We start from the raw sequence: 12,679 nt of genomic DNA, 5'->3' as shown, positions 1-12,679 counted from the left end.
TGAATATACTGAATTGAAAGAGACGTGATCAATAAAGAGAGAAAAAGGGTGATGGTAATTTCTAGGAGAAACCCCTGGCCTACGTAGATTACTAAATGAAAGAAATATATGACATAAAAATTATTTTTTTAAGTTCAGTCATTATTTAGTTTCTTTTCGTTCTGAGATATACGATTCTGTACCGAATAGCTTTATCTTGCACCAGTTGTAAGCCCAATTGTTGGAGTTACAACTGGACTATAGAAATACAGTCTTCTTTGTGATTTCTTATCTAAATAAAATTATGCCAGCAACCTCAAAATCAGCCATATACATTGTACATGCATGTGACCCCTAAATTAAACATGTGCTTTACACAGGCCTTACTCGTCTTCAAAACCCATCTGAAAAATATTTGAATTACTTAATGACTGTTAATTAAAGATTTCTCATGATGTACTAAGATCCATTATGTATGTCTGTTGATCCTTCCATTTTGTAACATTTTGCACTGTTGTACAGGTTTGTTAAATAATAAGGAGATTATTGGTAACATATTTAAATATGAGCCACTGTCTAATCGCCCAGAGTCTGCTAACATATTTCACAAAGGTAAAAGTGTCTCAAAGGGACATATTTTCCCTTGTGAATCAGTTCCCGCACCTTTAAGGCGTCGGTAACTGATCAATGAATTGCGACCGCAATTTTGGTTGCAAACCATTGATACATACCATACCAAATCATATTTAGGATGGGTAGACTTTTTCCTGTCCCTTCTATTCAGTATGGGTTTGATTCAGAATGGGTCTGTAACCCCATTTTGCAAGTTGGAAATGATTTTCCAACTCTCAAAATGGGTTTAGTACATGCCAAAATAGGTTTAATACTCACTAAAAAGCTATTATGTGGTTGCAAATCCTGTGATTTTGTGAACCGCATGGTATGGGATTGCAAAATGGCTTTGTATAACTAGCCCCAAATCATTTCTTATAGTCCAAAATTGCCTTATTTTAAACGTATCAATTCAATTACATCTATTTTTTGGTATTCACCCATTAGTGACCCATTTCATTTACTTGATAAACAAAAAGAAAATCCATAGCATTTATTATATTCTGTTCCAGTATTAATAATACCATTATGTTTACTAGACCACAAAGTACTTCTTTGCTCAACACTACTAATACCACTTCCAGGCATAGTATCAGTACTATTAGTGCTACAAGTAGTGTTACCAGTCTCACTACCAATATTAGTACTAATAGTATTACATCTACCGATAAATCACTAACTACCTTAAACAACTGGAACAATATCATTTGCCCCAGGAAAATGAGTCTTGGCATTTTTTGACAGTTTCTGCTCACAAAATCAATGACGGATAACCCTAAGAGATAATAACTCAATGTAGAGTTACTCTTTTAAATTGACTTGATGCAACCCGTGGTAAGTCTGTTTGAACTCAATAAGTTGCCGTTAGGCTGCCACTGAGGATGGCAGAAGAGATATGGTGGAGCCGCTGAGGTTCACTTTTATAACTTTTGGTTTTGGCCGTGTGAGTAATGACGAGAGATAAAGTCTGTCTGCGCATCAAAAGCAGAGAGTAGAAGGAAGGTAACATATCCCACCTCACACCTGCACCGTTTAAGAAGGCAGCACGAACTGGGCCTTTTTCGACTCTCACTATACCCAAACATGAGTGCCATCTACAAGCAGTAGTAGGAGGGATGTTTTGAGAACCTAACTGTCTCATTTAAACACGACCTACCTTATTCTCTTTTATTCCTGGTGGAGGAACCTATAAATAAAGTCTTGATTGGTATCCTGAAACCAGTTTTAGAGCACTTTCCATCAACTGCACTTTGTCGTATCACCATTCCCAGTCACAGGGTGGTTTTCACTGTTCCATCACTGTCCTTGATATATTTGTTTTGTGTTGTGTCTTGTAATTTTTTATTTTCTACCCCTTCCCTTATGCTCTGCCCTGAGTGTGGCTACACCAGGGCGTTTTGTAAGCAGACCCGATGATGAAGCATGTCACACACTTCGGTGTGTGAGTGAGGGCAGTTTTTCAAAACAAATGTTTTGTTCTGTCTCGTGCTATTATACATGTATTCTAGTCTCCACACCCCTTTCTTGAGTGTAAAATTGTGTTTTGAGGGTTCGGGGTGGTGGAGTTGCTTAAATATTTTGACCCTCTCCCCTTATTGTGATTAATGCCATCTACTAGCCCCTTATTATGAGTGTCTTATCAAAATGGCTGAGTGGGACAGTGGCATTTTACCCTGGGTCTGGCCATTAAGAAGAGCGTTGGGTGAAATTTTAGGCTTTTTTGACTGGCTAAAAGGTATTTTATTTTGCTGAACTGGGGGCTAGACTGTTCAGCTTCTTGGAGGAAGTTGAAACTATAAAGGGGAAGCCGTTCTGTATAATGGACACTGAAATTTGAACACCTGTATGTCGAGTCAAACTGTGTTCCATAAATAATAAAAAAATGTGATTGCTTTATGTGATTTTTTCATTTAATCAGGGCTACTGGATCTAAGCATGAGCTCTTGATAACCTCTTTGCTAGTTTGGGCAGTCCATGCTTCCCTTATTACCTTGCTCTACTTTTCCATAAGCCTCATGTTTGCTCTCATACATTAGCCATGCTTTCTCTTTAAGACCTCCAAAGTCCATTAATATCCACAACATCCCAGGTTTTACAGGCAGATTAGCGGAGTAGGACTAGGAATGCTTTCAAAAGATAGTGCGTGATGGTCTTTGTATGCTTCGGTGAAATGCGACTACCTGGAAGCTTAGGAACCTGCAAGTATCCCTCAATGACAGATGCATACTCCCAGTCTGGGCTGTGTTCAGCTTGGATTTAAATGAGTAAACCAGCCCTTTTCACTCACTTATCCTGTGCATTTGCCTTCTTACGATAAAAAGGGCAGCAAGGTGAACCCAGAGTGCATACAAGATTCAAACCTGCTTACTTACAGACCTGCCCTCTGGCCTCTACTGGGCCTGGAGGATCCTCGACTCCTAGGGGGAGGAGGTAGTCTCAAAGAAATTGCTCACACCATAGAATTGTGAACTAGTTCGTGAAACTTGAGTTATATATTAACCCCTAGGTTTTAACATTAGGTGCATGCGTCATAATCATAGGTTTACTGAGCAGAATAAATTAGCCTCTCTTCTTAACCAATATTATTTTCAGTGGTAATTGAGCGTCTGAATGCAGTTCCGGTCCCACTTCAGTGACTGACCTTCAGTCTGCTGGTTTCTAGTTGCAGCATATCCCTCCCACTCTTGTGCTGATGACCACAAATACTTTTTTGTGCCCTGGAATAGTCTCCTTCCCCTGGTCCCATGGGTTCCTTATTGAATTTCAGCTAAAAGTGTCTACATTATAAGTCATGTCCAGTTTTGTGGCTTTCCTATGTGATCCCAGTTGCCAAGGACAACGGTAAAAGACTGGTATGCCATAGGATGACTTTAGAAACCCAATTTATATGTAAACTGTTCTCCAAGGTGACTACAAGGATTCTATTTCCAAGATGCAGAAAAGTGCTCTCTAGGAGATCTGAGGCCGCCCATGACAAACCCCTATTTGTGCTCTATAGGCTTGGAGCCCTGAGGAATCTCTGGAAATCTCTAGTATCTTGCAAGACATGGAACTCTGTTGCAGCTCTGGAAAACCCCAGCATCTTCCACTAGTGGCCATGAGCTTGACAGTATGTCTGGAAAAACTACAGCTTCTCCTGTCCTGTAGCTCTGATGTAGAACCACTGAACACCAGCCACCCCCCAGTTGCTGCAGCTTTGCAGAACTAGTCTGCCAAGCGACCTAGAGCTCTGGTGCAGTCCTAGGCAGATGCCACTGTGATTATGACTGAGGTGAATGGTGAAGTCAACAAGCAGACAGACATACAGGTATGAAGAACAAACAAACAATGCGTCCAGACTATGGGGTGCTCCTGGGTGGCGAGGGAGCGTGGCTCGGTGGACTTGCTACTTACGCTGGATAAACGGAGAGTTAACGTGCGGTTGGGAGAGCCGGTGTTGGGTGTTGGCGTACTGTGCCCCATCCACTTCTGAGCCCCTTCTTACTGTGTTAAATATGTCAGTGAACCTGGCAGCTGAGGAAAGCAGACGGAGAGAAAAGGGAACGAGGAGAGAGGAACAAAGAAAAAACAACAACAGAATGAAAAAAATGAGAGCTAAAAACACGGACGAACAAGCATACGTACATTTACGTAGTGTGACCAAATGGCTTCATATCAGTGGGATGCCACACTTCCAGTCCTGGCATTCCATTTAAAAAACCAAGGTATTTTGGGAGTTTTGCTTTTGGCTTAGAATGAAACCTTTTTGACTAGACGCACCAAAATACAGAGGCTTGTTAAAGGTAAAGCAGGGACTGTATATGAGTCCAGGTGACATGGAGCCATAGGGCCACCCTACACGTACATAGCAACCAAAAAATGGTCAATGAGGACGGTGGGAGACAGGGGAACCGTGAGGCACCGGGTTAGGCCAAAACGGTTCTGAATTGTTTTGTTCTTCCCCAAAGGCATTTTGGGAATTGTAGTCCTGGGCGTGATCTGGGCTACAGATCCCAGAATCCTAGTGGTTCTGGAACAAGAACATCTGCTTCCTGCAATCATATGACCCAATCGGCAGTTGAACATTTTTAGACTCGGACTTCAAAATAATGACAAAGACTTTAAATAAAAGGGGCAACATACTTTTACTGGACACACAAGGCACACATGGCCAGATCTACCTCCTGTCAACTACTCAGAAGTGTGCTATTCTCTTCTCTGCAAAAGAATAATGCTTTCTTGAAAAACAATTAGAGCAAAAAACAAAATTCTCGCGGTTACAGCTATTACATCACCTCTTTCATTCGTAAGAACGAATGGTCATCATCTACCAGATTTAATTATTAATGCTCCCTCCCTTTTTCACATTTTTTTTTCTGCATCGCAATGTTCCCACCATCAAATACAGTCCTAGATATCAGAGCCTGCGCCTACGCTGAGAACTTTCCTACAACACTGAGCAAGCGTAGAAGGTAAACTGTAAATTGCTTTTAGAATGAAGAACAAGTTGTGATGTAGAAGTCAGTGTCCTTTTCTAGAATACCCCATAAGCTGTGACAAAGCAAGCATGGCGACGTAAGCGCTTTTCCAGAATGCACAGCTACTAGTGGAATAGCAGGTACGCTCCTAAACGCTTTATCTAGAACTGGATGCAATCTGTGATGCAGGGCAGTTATTCTTCTAGAATGTGATATACACTGTGACAGAAGACATGGTGCCATCTGAGAGCATTCTATGGCAGGAGTCTGATAACGTAAATCAAGCTATATTGTGGCCTAAGATGTCTAAACCGGGAGATCCTTCTGAATGACTTTCTGCCTTCTGGGAGATATGTAAAGATACTAAATTCAGAATTAAGGTGACTGAAAGCACTGAGGTCACAAAATGTAATTACTGAAGCAAAAGACAGGGATCTTTACTTGCCTTTTATCGGTTTAAGATCTCTGTAAGGGATGTCATGGAGATAGTAAGTCGAGAAAAATATTTTCCCTAAAAAAGGCTGTGCGCATATCTTGACATTATCTCTTGTTGATGATATGATAATCTGTAATATTTCTACAGCTGCACGTTATAATATGCGAGATGCTTACCGTAAAATTCTTATAATCAGCTACTAACGAACCCGAGTAAACGCAGGGGGATATGGTTTGGACATATAAAAAAAGAAGGAGGAGTCTTGATGGCGAACAAAAACGATGAGTGAATTTCGATACATTGGTTAATCATAAGCTAACATGGATACCACTATTTTAGGTTCCAAATTCTTCAGCCACTTGGGTAATGGCATTCCGATGTGAGAAGGCACATTTCAGCTCCGTAGTTATGGTTTTAACAAGTTTTCTTCCATTGTCCATTTGTGAAAATATTTCCGGTTTTTCTCATGTATCCTTTGTTATGTGGATTAAGTGATGAACGTGTGTTTATGGAGATCAGAAAACTTGACTTACTAATGAAGCTGAGGAATGGTTTTAATGTGAATGGGAATTTCAGCAGCTTTTTAAGTATTAATCAACTTCTTGTTTGGCATTTTTAGAGTTTTGCTAGGACTGATAGTGGTGCATACAATGAGGATATATATTATTAACTGTGAATTATGATTAAATAATGCCATTGAGGAGATCTGGTGAACCAATGCTACCATAACCCCATTGTGGTATTCGACCGTAATATACATGATACCTGCTATGTATTGTTTATGTTGCATGTTTATTTTTATGCAGCCTGCATGAAAATTGATTTTTAACCCCTTGCGTGCTGCGTGAATTCCCCAGGGTTGCGAGTGAATTAATGAGTGGGCGGGGTTCATACAGCCCCGCGCCGTCCTCCGCACACGCCCACGTGAAGTTGGACGGCTGGGGGCCGTCCGAAGCACCCAAAGGGTTAACAGAATTAGTTAAAAATTAACTTTACATTTTGGTTGTCTAAAGTAAAAACATCTTTAATTACATAGATCCAAAAATGGGGTTTGGTAAAGAGATGTGTGCATGAGCGGTTTGTAAAACTACTGTCTGCAAGCTACAGATAACAATGGGCCCGGACTGCAGTTCGAATGATCAGGTCCTGTTTATCTTTCATGAAGGGGATGTTAATCAAAGGTTAATACCGAAGCTCAGCAAAAGAAACCTGCGATCATCCAACCTCTCACTGACCGAAACACCGCAGATCCACAGAGCCAGATCAGGCGGAAGATCATTCTCTCACATCGCAGCCAAGACCAGGAACGAGCTACTGGCAGACATCAGAGGCGCCCCATCCCTGAACACCTTCAGGAAGGCCCTCAAGACCTGGCTCTTTCGCTGAACGGAGTGGCATACCTCCCCATTCCCCCCCCCCCCCCCCCCCCCCCAAGCACCTTGAGACCCTCACCGTTGAGGAGCGTGCTTACAATCCCCATGATTGATTGATTGAGCAGTGTGGTTTGAAGCTGCCACTACCTAAATGCAGTGTTATGCATAGTCCCTATTTAGTCGGAGGGAATGAAGTAAGACAGACTAACAGTAATTTTGACCCTGCAGGTGGTCCACCGACTTCTTAGGTTGGCAGAAGTCTAGGCTTGTGCTCTCCTTAAGGAGGACCACTGGTCAAATTCAGAAAGTGCAGCAAGCTTGCAGGCCTCTCAGTAACTTCAGTGGAGCTATTGGTCTGGTGGCTCCACTTAAGGTGCTTAACTGTGCAGAGTAAGCAGGAGCAAGGTTTGTTGCATCTGCTCAACAAGGTTTACGTTTTCAAGAAACAAACTGCCAAGGAAGGAAATTGTTTCTTGAAAATAAAAAAGGCAATGGTCATGATGCGAAGTGTCAGGACCATTGTTTGAGTTCCGTTCCAGGGCAGGCAAATCTGGTGACGGTTGCCCCTTCCTGAATAGTATGGGGTAACCTTCACTTTGACTTGGTGGCCCAGTGGCAGACAGGCAATCAGTTCGAAGGCTTACGCCGTCGGAGTCACCCGAGGCTCCACACGGTAAACGTGGTGCTTCCCCTTGCTCCAAACGAGGCAGCAGAACTACAAGTTTAGTAGAGCAGGAGCTCTACTGGTTTACAGAGAGAATCCTGCTCCACCGGACTAAAATATGCCTCTTTAGTGTTCCTAAGGAATAATATCCATAATTAACCAGAAGCATGTCACATAAACAAGTTATGGAAATGAATTTACGGTTATGACTTTGCCGTGAAATATGGACTCTGAAACCATTGCTTTTTGCGAATGAAAATTATTAGGTGTCATGCAGATTGTTCAAACAGACAAAAGAGCTATTCAAGGTGTTTTTGAAGTTATGTTCCTTAGCCCTATTGGAATGTCTGGTCTGGCAACAGCAAAAACTGCTGAAAGGGCTTACAGAAAATTTGAGATTAATGTAACTCTTTGCTCATAATTGGTATCGTTTGTGGTGAGGTGAAAATCCCCTAAGTAAATTCCACTAAGTAGTTGTTGAGATATTCACTTCCAAGGGTTAATCTTTCATATATAATGACTGTTTATTCATAGGTTATCAATGGATCCAGCTCCAAAAGAATCATGCCATTAAAATAAAAAAATATATAGTTGCATGATGTAGCATTTTTTCATATTGCCAAGTTCATTATCTGGATCAGCGGATCCAAGCTATACGTTTTGGAAGGATTCCACACGTATTTCTAAATCCCAGTGTAATAGACATTTGGAGGGATAGAGGGCGAAGGTGGGACATCCCTCAACACAGGAAAGGATGTGGGGAGATGTCAGCGGCAAAACCTTCAAATGGGTGAAACATTTCCTTTGCATTTTTGGATTTACGGATCCTGGCATAGAATGTGCAAATACATATGACTGCCATTTTGTGAGGTTCCAGACAGATGGATGGTCGCAGATCCAGCGCCCGGAAGGGGGATAGTGAGGGGAGGGAGGTATAGCGTTCATTGTTGAAACCTGAAAATATAAAGCCCATCACAGTAGAAAATAATTACCCATAAATTCGATAGCTCTGAAAGGCCCACTGCAAATCAAAGGAGTCTGTTTGGGAGAAAATTACGATAGTTGGGTCTTATTTGAGATCGGTGGATTAAAAATAATAATAGTAAACAAAGTAAAGCCACAGTGATAAGAAATGGACATTGAGGGGTGGAAGACAGGGTTATGCGGAGTCAGTTCCCACGGCCCAAGGCTTGGGGATGTTTAACAGCAGGGTCTGGGGGCATGGAGGCTAAGCACTTCACCAGGATCTGCGCTGAGTCTGCACCTCAATGCTAAACACTGTAATGAGAAGTTGCTAGGGTCAATAGAGCTGGGTGCAGAGCCTGGCTGCAACGTTGTAGGTCTCATGGTTCATTTACTATAAATCAAAAACAATATGAAAATAAAAAGACAGAAAACCATGCCTTACGAATGCTAATGTAGCTGTGACAGCAGTCAAAGTGCCCAAAGAGCTAAGTAAACGGCAACCCAGTAGAAACAGTTACATTTTTGTTTGCTTTAGTTATTGCAAGTGGCTGCTTGCAGGTTCAGCTGGCAATGACTCACTAAGAAGAACATGTGGAAGAGGTGTGGCGCAGCTGAAATCTGGGGCTCACAGATCGATCCCCAGCACCGGCAGCAAGTCAGCCCAGCCCCATGTGACTCTAGGCAATTAATCTTCCCGAGGGCCCCCAGCGCCGGGACACCACTTCGGAGGTAGCTGTGCGCTTTACAAATACTGGTATTTCATTTCATATAACCGAGAGTACTTTTGAGTGCTAAGTCCCAGTTTGACTAACATTCTTGGAATAGAGTTTTTTTTTTAAATAAATACCATATTAAACGACTAAAAGAGACCAGCAGTCCCTCTCAATCGGCAACTGTCAGGTAAACTCCTGTTCTTTAGGCCAGTTCAGATTGTCAATCTGTTTAAATATGGAAATAGCAGGCTGCTGAAGTCGCTTACCTCTATGACAGGCTAAACACATAATCTAAACCCTTACACAGCTGGTAATCTTGTCACAATGTTTAGTTTTTATGACAACTAGTTGGCCCCAATAATTGGCAATTACCAAGGCTAATTACACACAGTGTTTTAATTCAAAAGGCAGCCTACATGTCCACAAAGCTTAACTTCTAGTACAGCTGGGTCGTAAAATTGTAAGGGTGCATAGGCACATGTATAGCGGTTAGCCAAGTCAGAGTCAAACAATGTCTGACAAACAAGTTGGTTACCAACAGAGCTCAGTTAACTCTTAGCCAGGCTGGTTTCACACACCATTGAGCTGTTAAACAGATTGGTAAGCCATAACTCAGAGCCGTTAGCCATGCTGCTAGCCCAAAACCGAAGAGCTCCTAGCCGGGATGCTTAACAACATGTAGCTTTTAGACAAGCAGGTTATACGCACACACTCTTCATGACCGTTAGCCAAGTCAGTTACTCACACCAATGTGCCATTATCCTGGCCGGCTACTCACATTGGGAAGGCACAGAGTTTGGGATAGAGGGAACCAGAGGGGGGATAGATCTGGGGGCAACGGGCCTCGTTGCTTCTGCCTCGGGGGTTGCTCTCTTGGCCAGGCTTAGAACATCACTTAACCTGGCAGCTGGAATAAAAAAGGTAGATAGGAACAAGCCATAGTGGAAATAAGAATCAGAGGGCATAAGAGTGGACTCTGAAAAAAACAGCAGGCAGGAGGGCAGGGTAAAAGACAAGCAAATATTAGGATGGTAACCCATGTAGTATTAGCCCCTTCAACCATATATGTGGGACATCTTCCAATTGGATGGTACTGAAGTAAGTGGGATGGACTCTTCAAAAAATACATACTAGACTCCTCCCACATAAAGGCTTCTCCCTTTTTCCTTGCTTTTGCTCTTGCAAGGCTAATCTTCTTTGCTCTACTAAGGAGTAAAGTATACATTATAGACAGGTTGGAGCAGATGTGACCACTAATGCCTTGTATTGTTTAACTGGCTTACGCACTAAGAATACAGGCGTTACGACAGTGAGTAACTTATCTATTCTTAAATCCCAGCCACTTTCATCCTATGTGTACGGATCATTCCCGTTCATGAAATTTAATGAAATGCAGTGTAACTGGCCTGGCTTACATTTTAGCATACATAAACTTACCAGATGCTCCATGTGATCAGACATCATGTTCCAGCTCTTTGCAGTCATTTACAATCCAATGCATTCTGGGAATTGCTTCATCTCAATTGAATACATTGGACTAAAAGTTTAGATTACTGGAAAAAACTGGAATCCAAAATGGTGTCCCAAATAACACAGAATCATCTGGCAAACTTAAGCATAGGTCTTAACTACACATATTATTGAGCAGAGCCTGACCGAAATGGGTGGCAACCATGGATTCATTCATCTCCGAAACCAGACTCTAAAGAGTGGAACACAATGTGAGCATGGGCACATAAAAGAGTTGTGCTGAAATAAAAAATAATTCTCCTCTATACTACAACAACTTCTGAGGTGGAGGATAAGGTCACTGTTTTGATATGAGTAACACCTTCAAAGCTTTGGCTTTTTAGCCAGTTCATATGGAAAACTGTGCCCTGACTGAATTAGTGTGGGATTTATAAAAACAAATAAAGATATTCTCTCTGGGTGCTCACTTCCCCACTCACCCAATCCATATGATGCGGGCACTAAATTTTCGGTCTGCCTTTAGCTTTCACCTCTATATACCTCTGATTTATGAAGAGTCCTTTTATTCCAGAAGAAGAGTAGCATGCAAAATAGTGGAGAATAAAATTACTTAATCTACAAAATTTAGGAGTTGTGATTCTACAGTACAACTTTATCCCTCATAAAAACAGGAAAACACTCCTGGGCTATAAAGGCTCCAGCTCCCTTTCTGCATGATAGGAATTAACAAGAAGACAGTTTTCCAAGTCACTAAGTTGATATACGGGCACAAAGGTTTATGTGGTGGGGTATTTAGAACCACATTCATACCTAGTACAGGATGAGAACAAGTTAATGGAGCAAACAATATTAAGGGGCCTTCCAAATGTGAACCTCGACTTGTAACAAATATAGTTTATGGCTGGTAAATTACAAGAAGGCTAATTTTACAGAAGAGACAGGTGGAGGGTTGAGGTGAGCAACATGCTTTAATTTTTACAGGATCGTAAATCACTATACCTCGGCTTATTGAAGAACGCTTTGCTGCTATTTATCGAGCATTACTTGATATAAACTGGCATCACAGGTTTGAATGACTTATGCAGCAGGGCATAATCATAGCCAATGCAGGATGGGAGCTACTTCTTGGTGTAAACAATCTCACTGGACCTTCCAAATGTCTGATAACATACATGACTTAAATAGTATGGTTAATGACCAGTAAACTACGGCTTGGTTCATTCTAGAGAAGAGACAGGCAGAGGTCAAGTGAATCGCAGAGGCAAGTAACCTGCTTTCATTTTGACATGAGCATGACAAATATGTCTGGGCTTACTGACATCTAAAGTGATGCACTTTTTGTTGCTATTTATTGAACATTTTTAATATAAGCAGACACCACGGGTTTGAAAGGGTTATGTGGTAGACCATTTAGAACCACATTCATATCCAATGCAAAATGGAAGTGGAGTATAAGTGGAATGTCTGATCAAGGCACATGAGGTGTGAAACAAAAGTCTTAGGTCCACTAGACAGAAGACTTGCTTCTTTCTAAAAGTGATAAACACTCTCCTTCATAGCCAGACAACAAACTGGTCCAATGAGGGATCACCTTCAAATATTTAAGGACTGCAACAAATATTTGCTACTACAGAAAACTGTCAGCTGAGACATCAGAATAGGAGAGTCTACTTTAAGAGAGTAGAGCTGGGCAAAGAAGATGCACAAGTGGCTTTAGAAGTAACCCTACCTGGGGACCATGGAAGTTTCTGCCATCATGTGATGTCTCCTAGAGGTACCACGGTTAGCCAGTAGCAAGGTCATCAGCTAAGACTGAAGCATGTAACTGTGGTGCAGTGAAAACCTATCCTGCAAATACATTCTAATTTTTGTATCAGTTCTAGACAAATTTAGACTAATTGCCCGTCTGGGGGCTCTGAGGAGCACACACACCATCAGAGTGACCATCGGTGTTCCTTCTAAGGAGGGGCATGCATCAGCCAGCAATAGAAGTATGGCTGGACTTAACC

At 41.8% G+C, this 12,679-nt stretch overlaps 1 protein-coding gene across 9 annotated transcripts in view; it reads right to left on the bottom strand.

The window, feature by feature from the left end:
- Positions 1–12,679, bottom strand: part of LOC147679851 (calcium/calmodulin-dependent protein kinase type II subunit beta-like) — a 202,178-nt gene that overhangs the window by 59,990 nt on the left and 129,509 nt on the right. For 6 of the 9 annotated variants that reach the window (XM_086943404.1, XM_086943406.1, XM_086943405.1 and 3 more), the window contains 2 exons: positions 9,979–10,107; positions 3,985–4,104 (listed from right to left, as the gene is read on the bottom strand). The exons of 1 other annotated variant lie outside the window; for it this stretch is intronic. In XM_086943404.1, the coding sequence (XP_086799530.1) occupies positions 3,985–4,104; positions 9,979–10,107 (249 nt within the window). The remainder of the gene's footprint in view (positions 1–3,984; positions 4,105–9,978; positions 10,108–12,679) is intronic. 2 more of the 9 variants (XM_086943410.1, XM_086943411.1) reach the window with 2 other exon arrangements.

This window comes from Lissotriton vulgaris, chromosome 11, assembly GCF_964263255.1.
Source record: "Lissotriton vulgaris chromosome 11, aLisVul1.2, whole genome shotgun sequence".
Classification (NCBI taxonomy): domain Eukaryota; kingdom Metazoa; phylum Chordata; class Amphibia; order Caudata; family Salamandridae; genus Lissotriton; species Lissotriton vulgaris.
The sequence above is the reverse complement of the archived record's forward strand: the minus strand, read 5'-3'. Positions and strand labels throughout refer to the sequence as shown.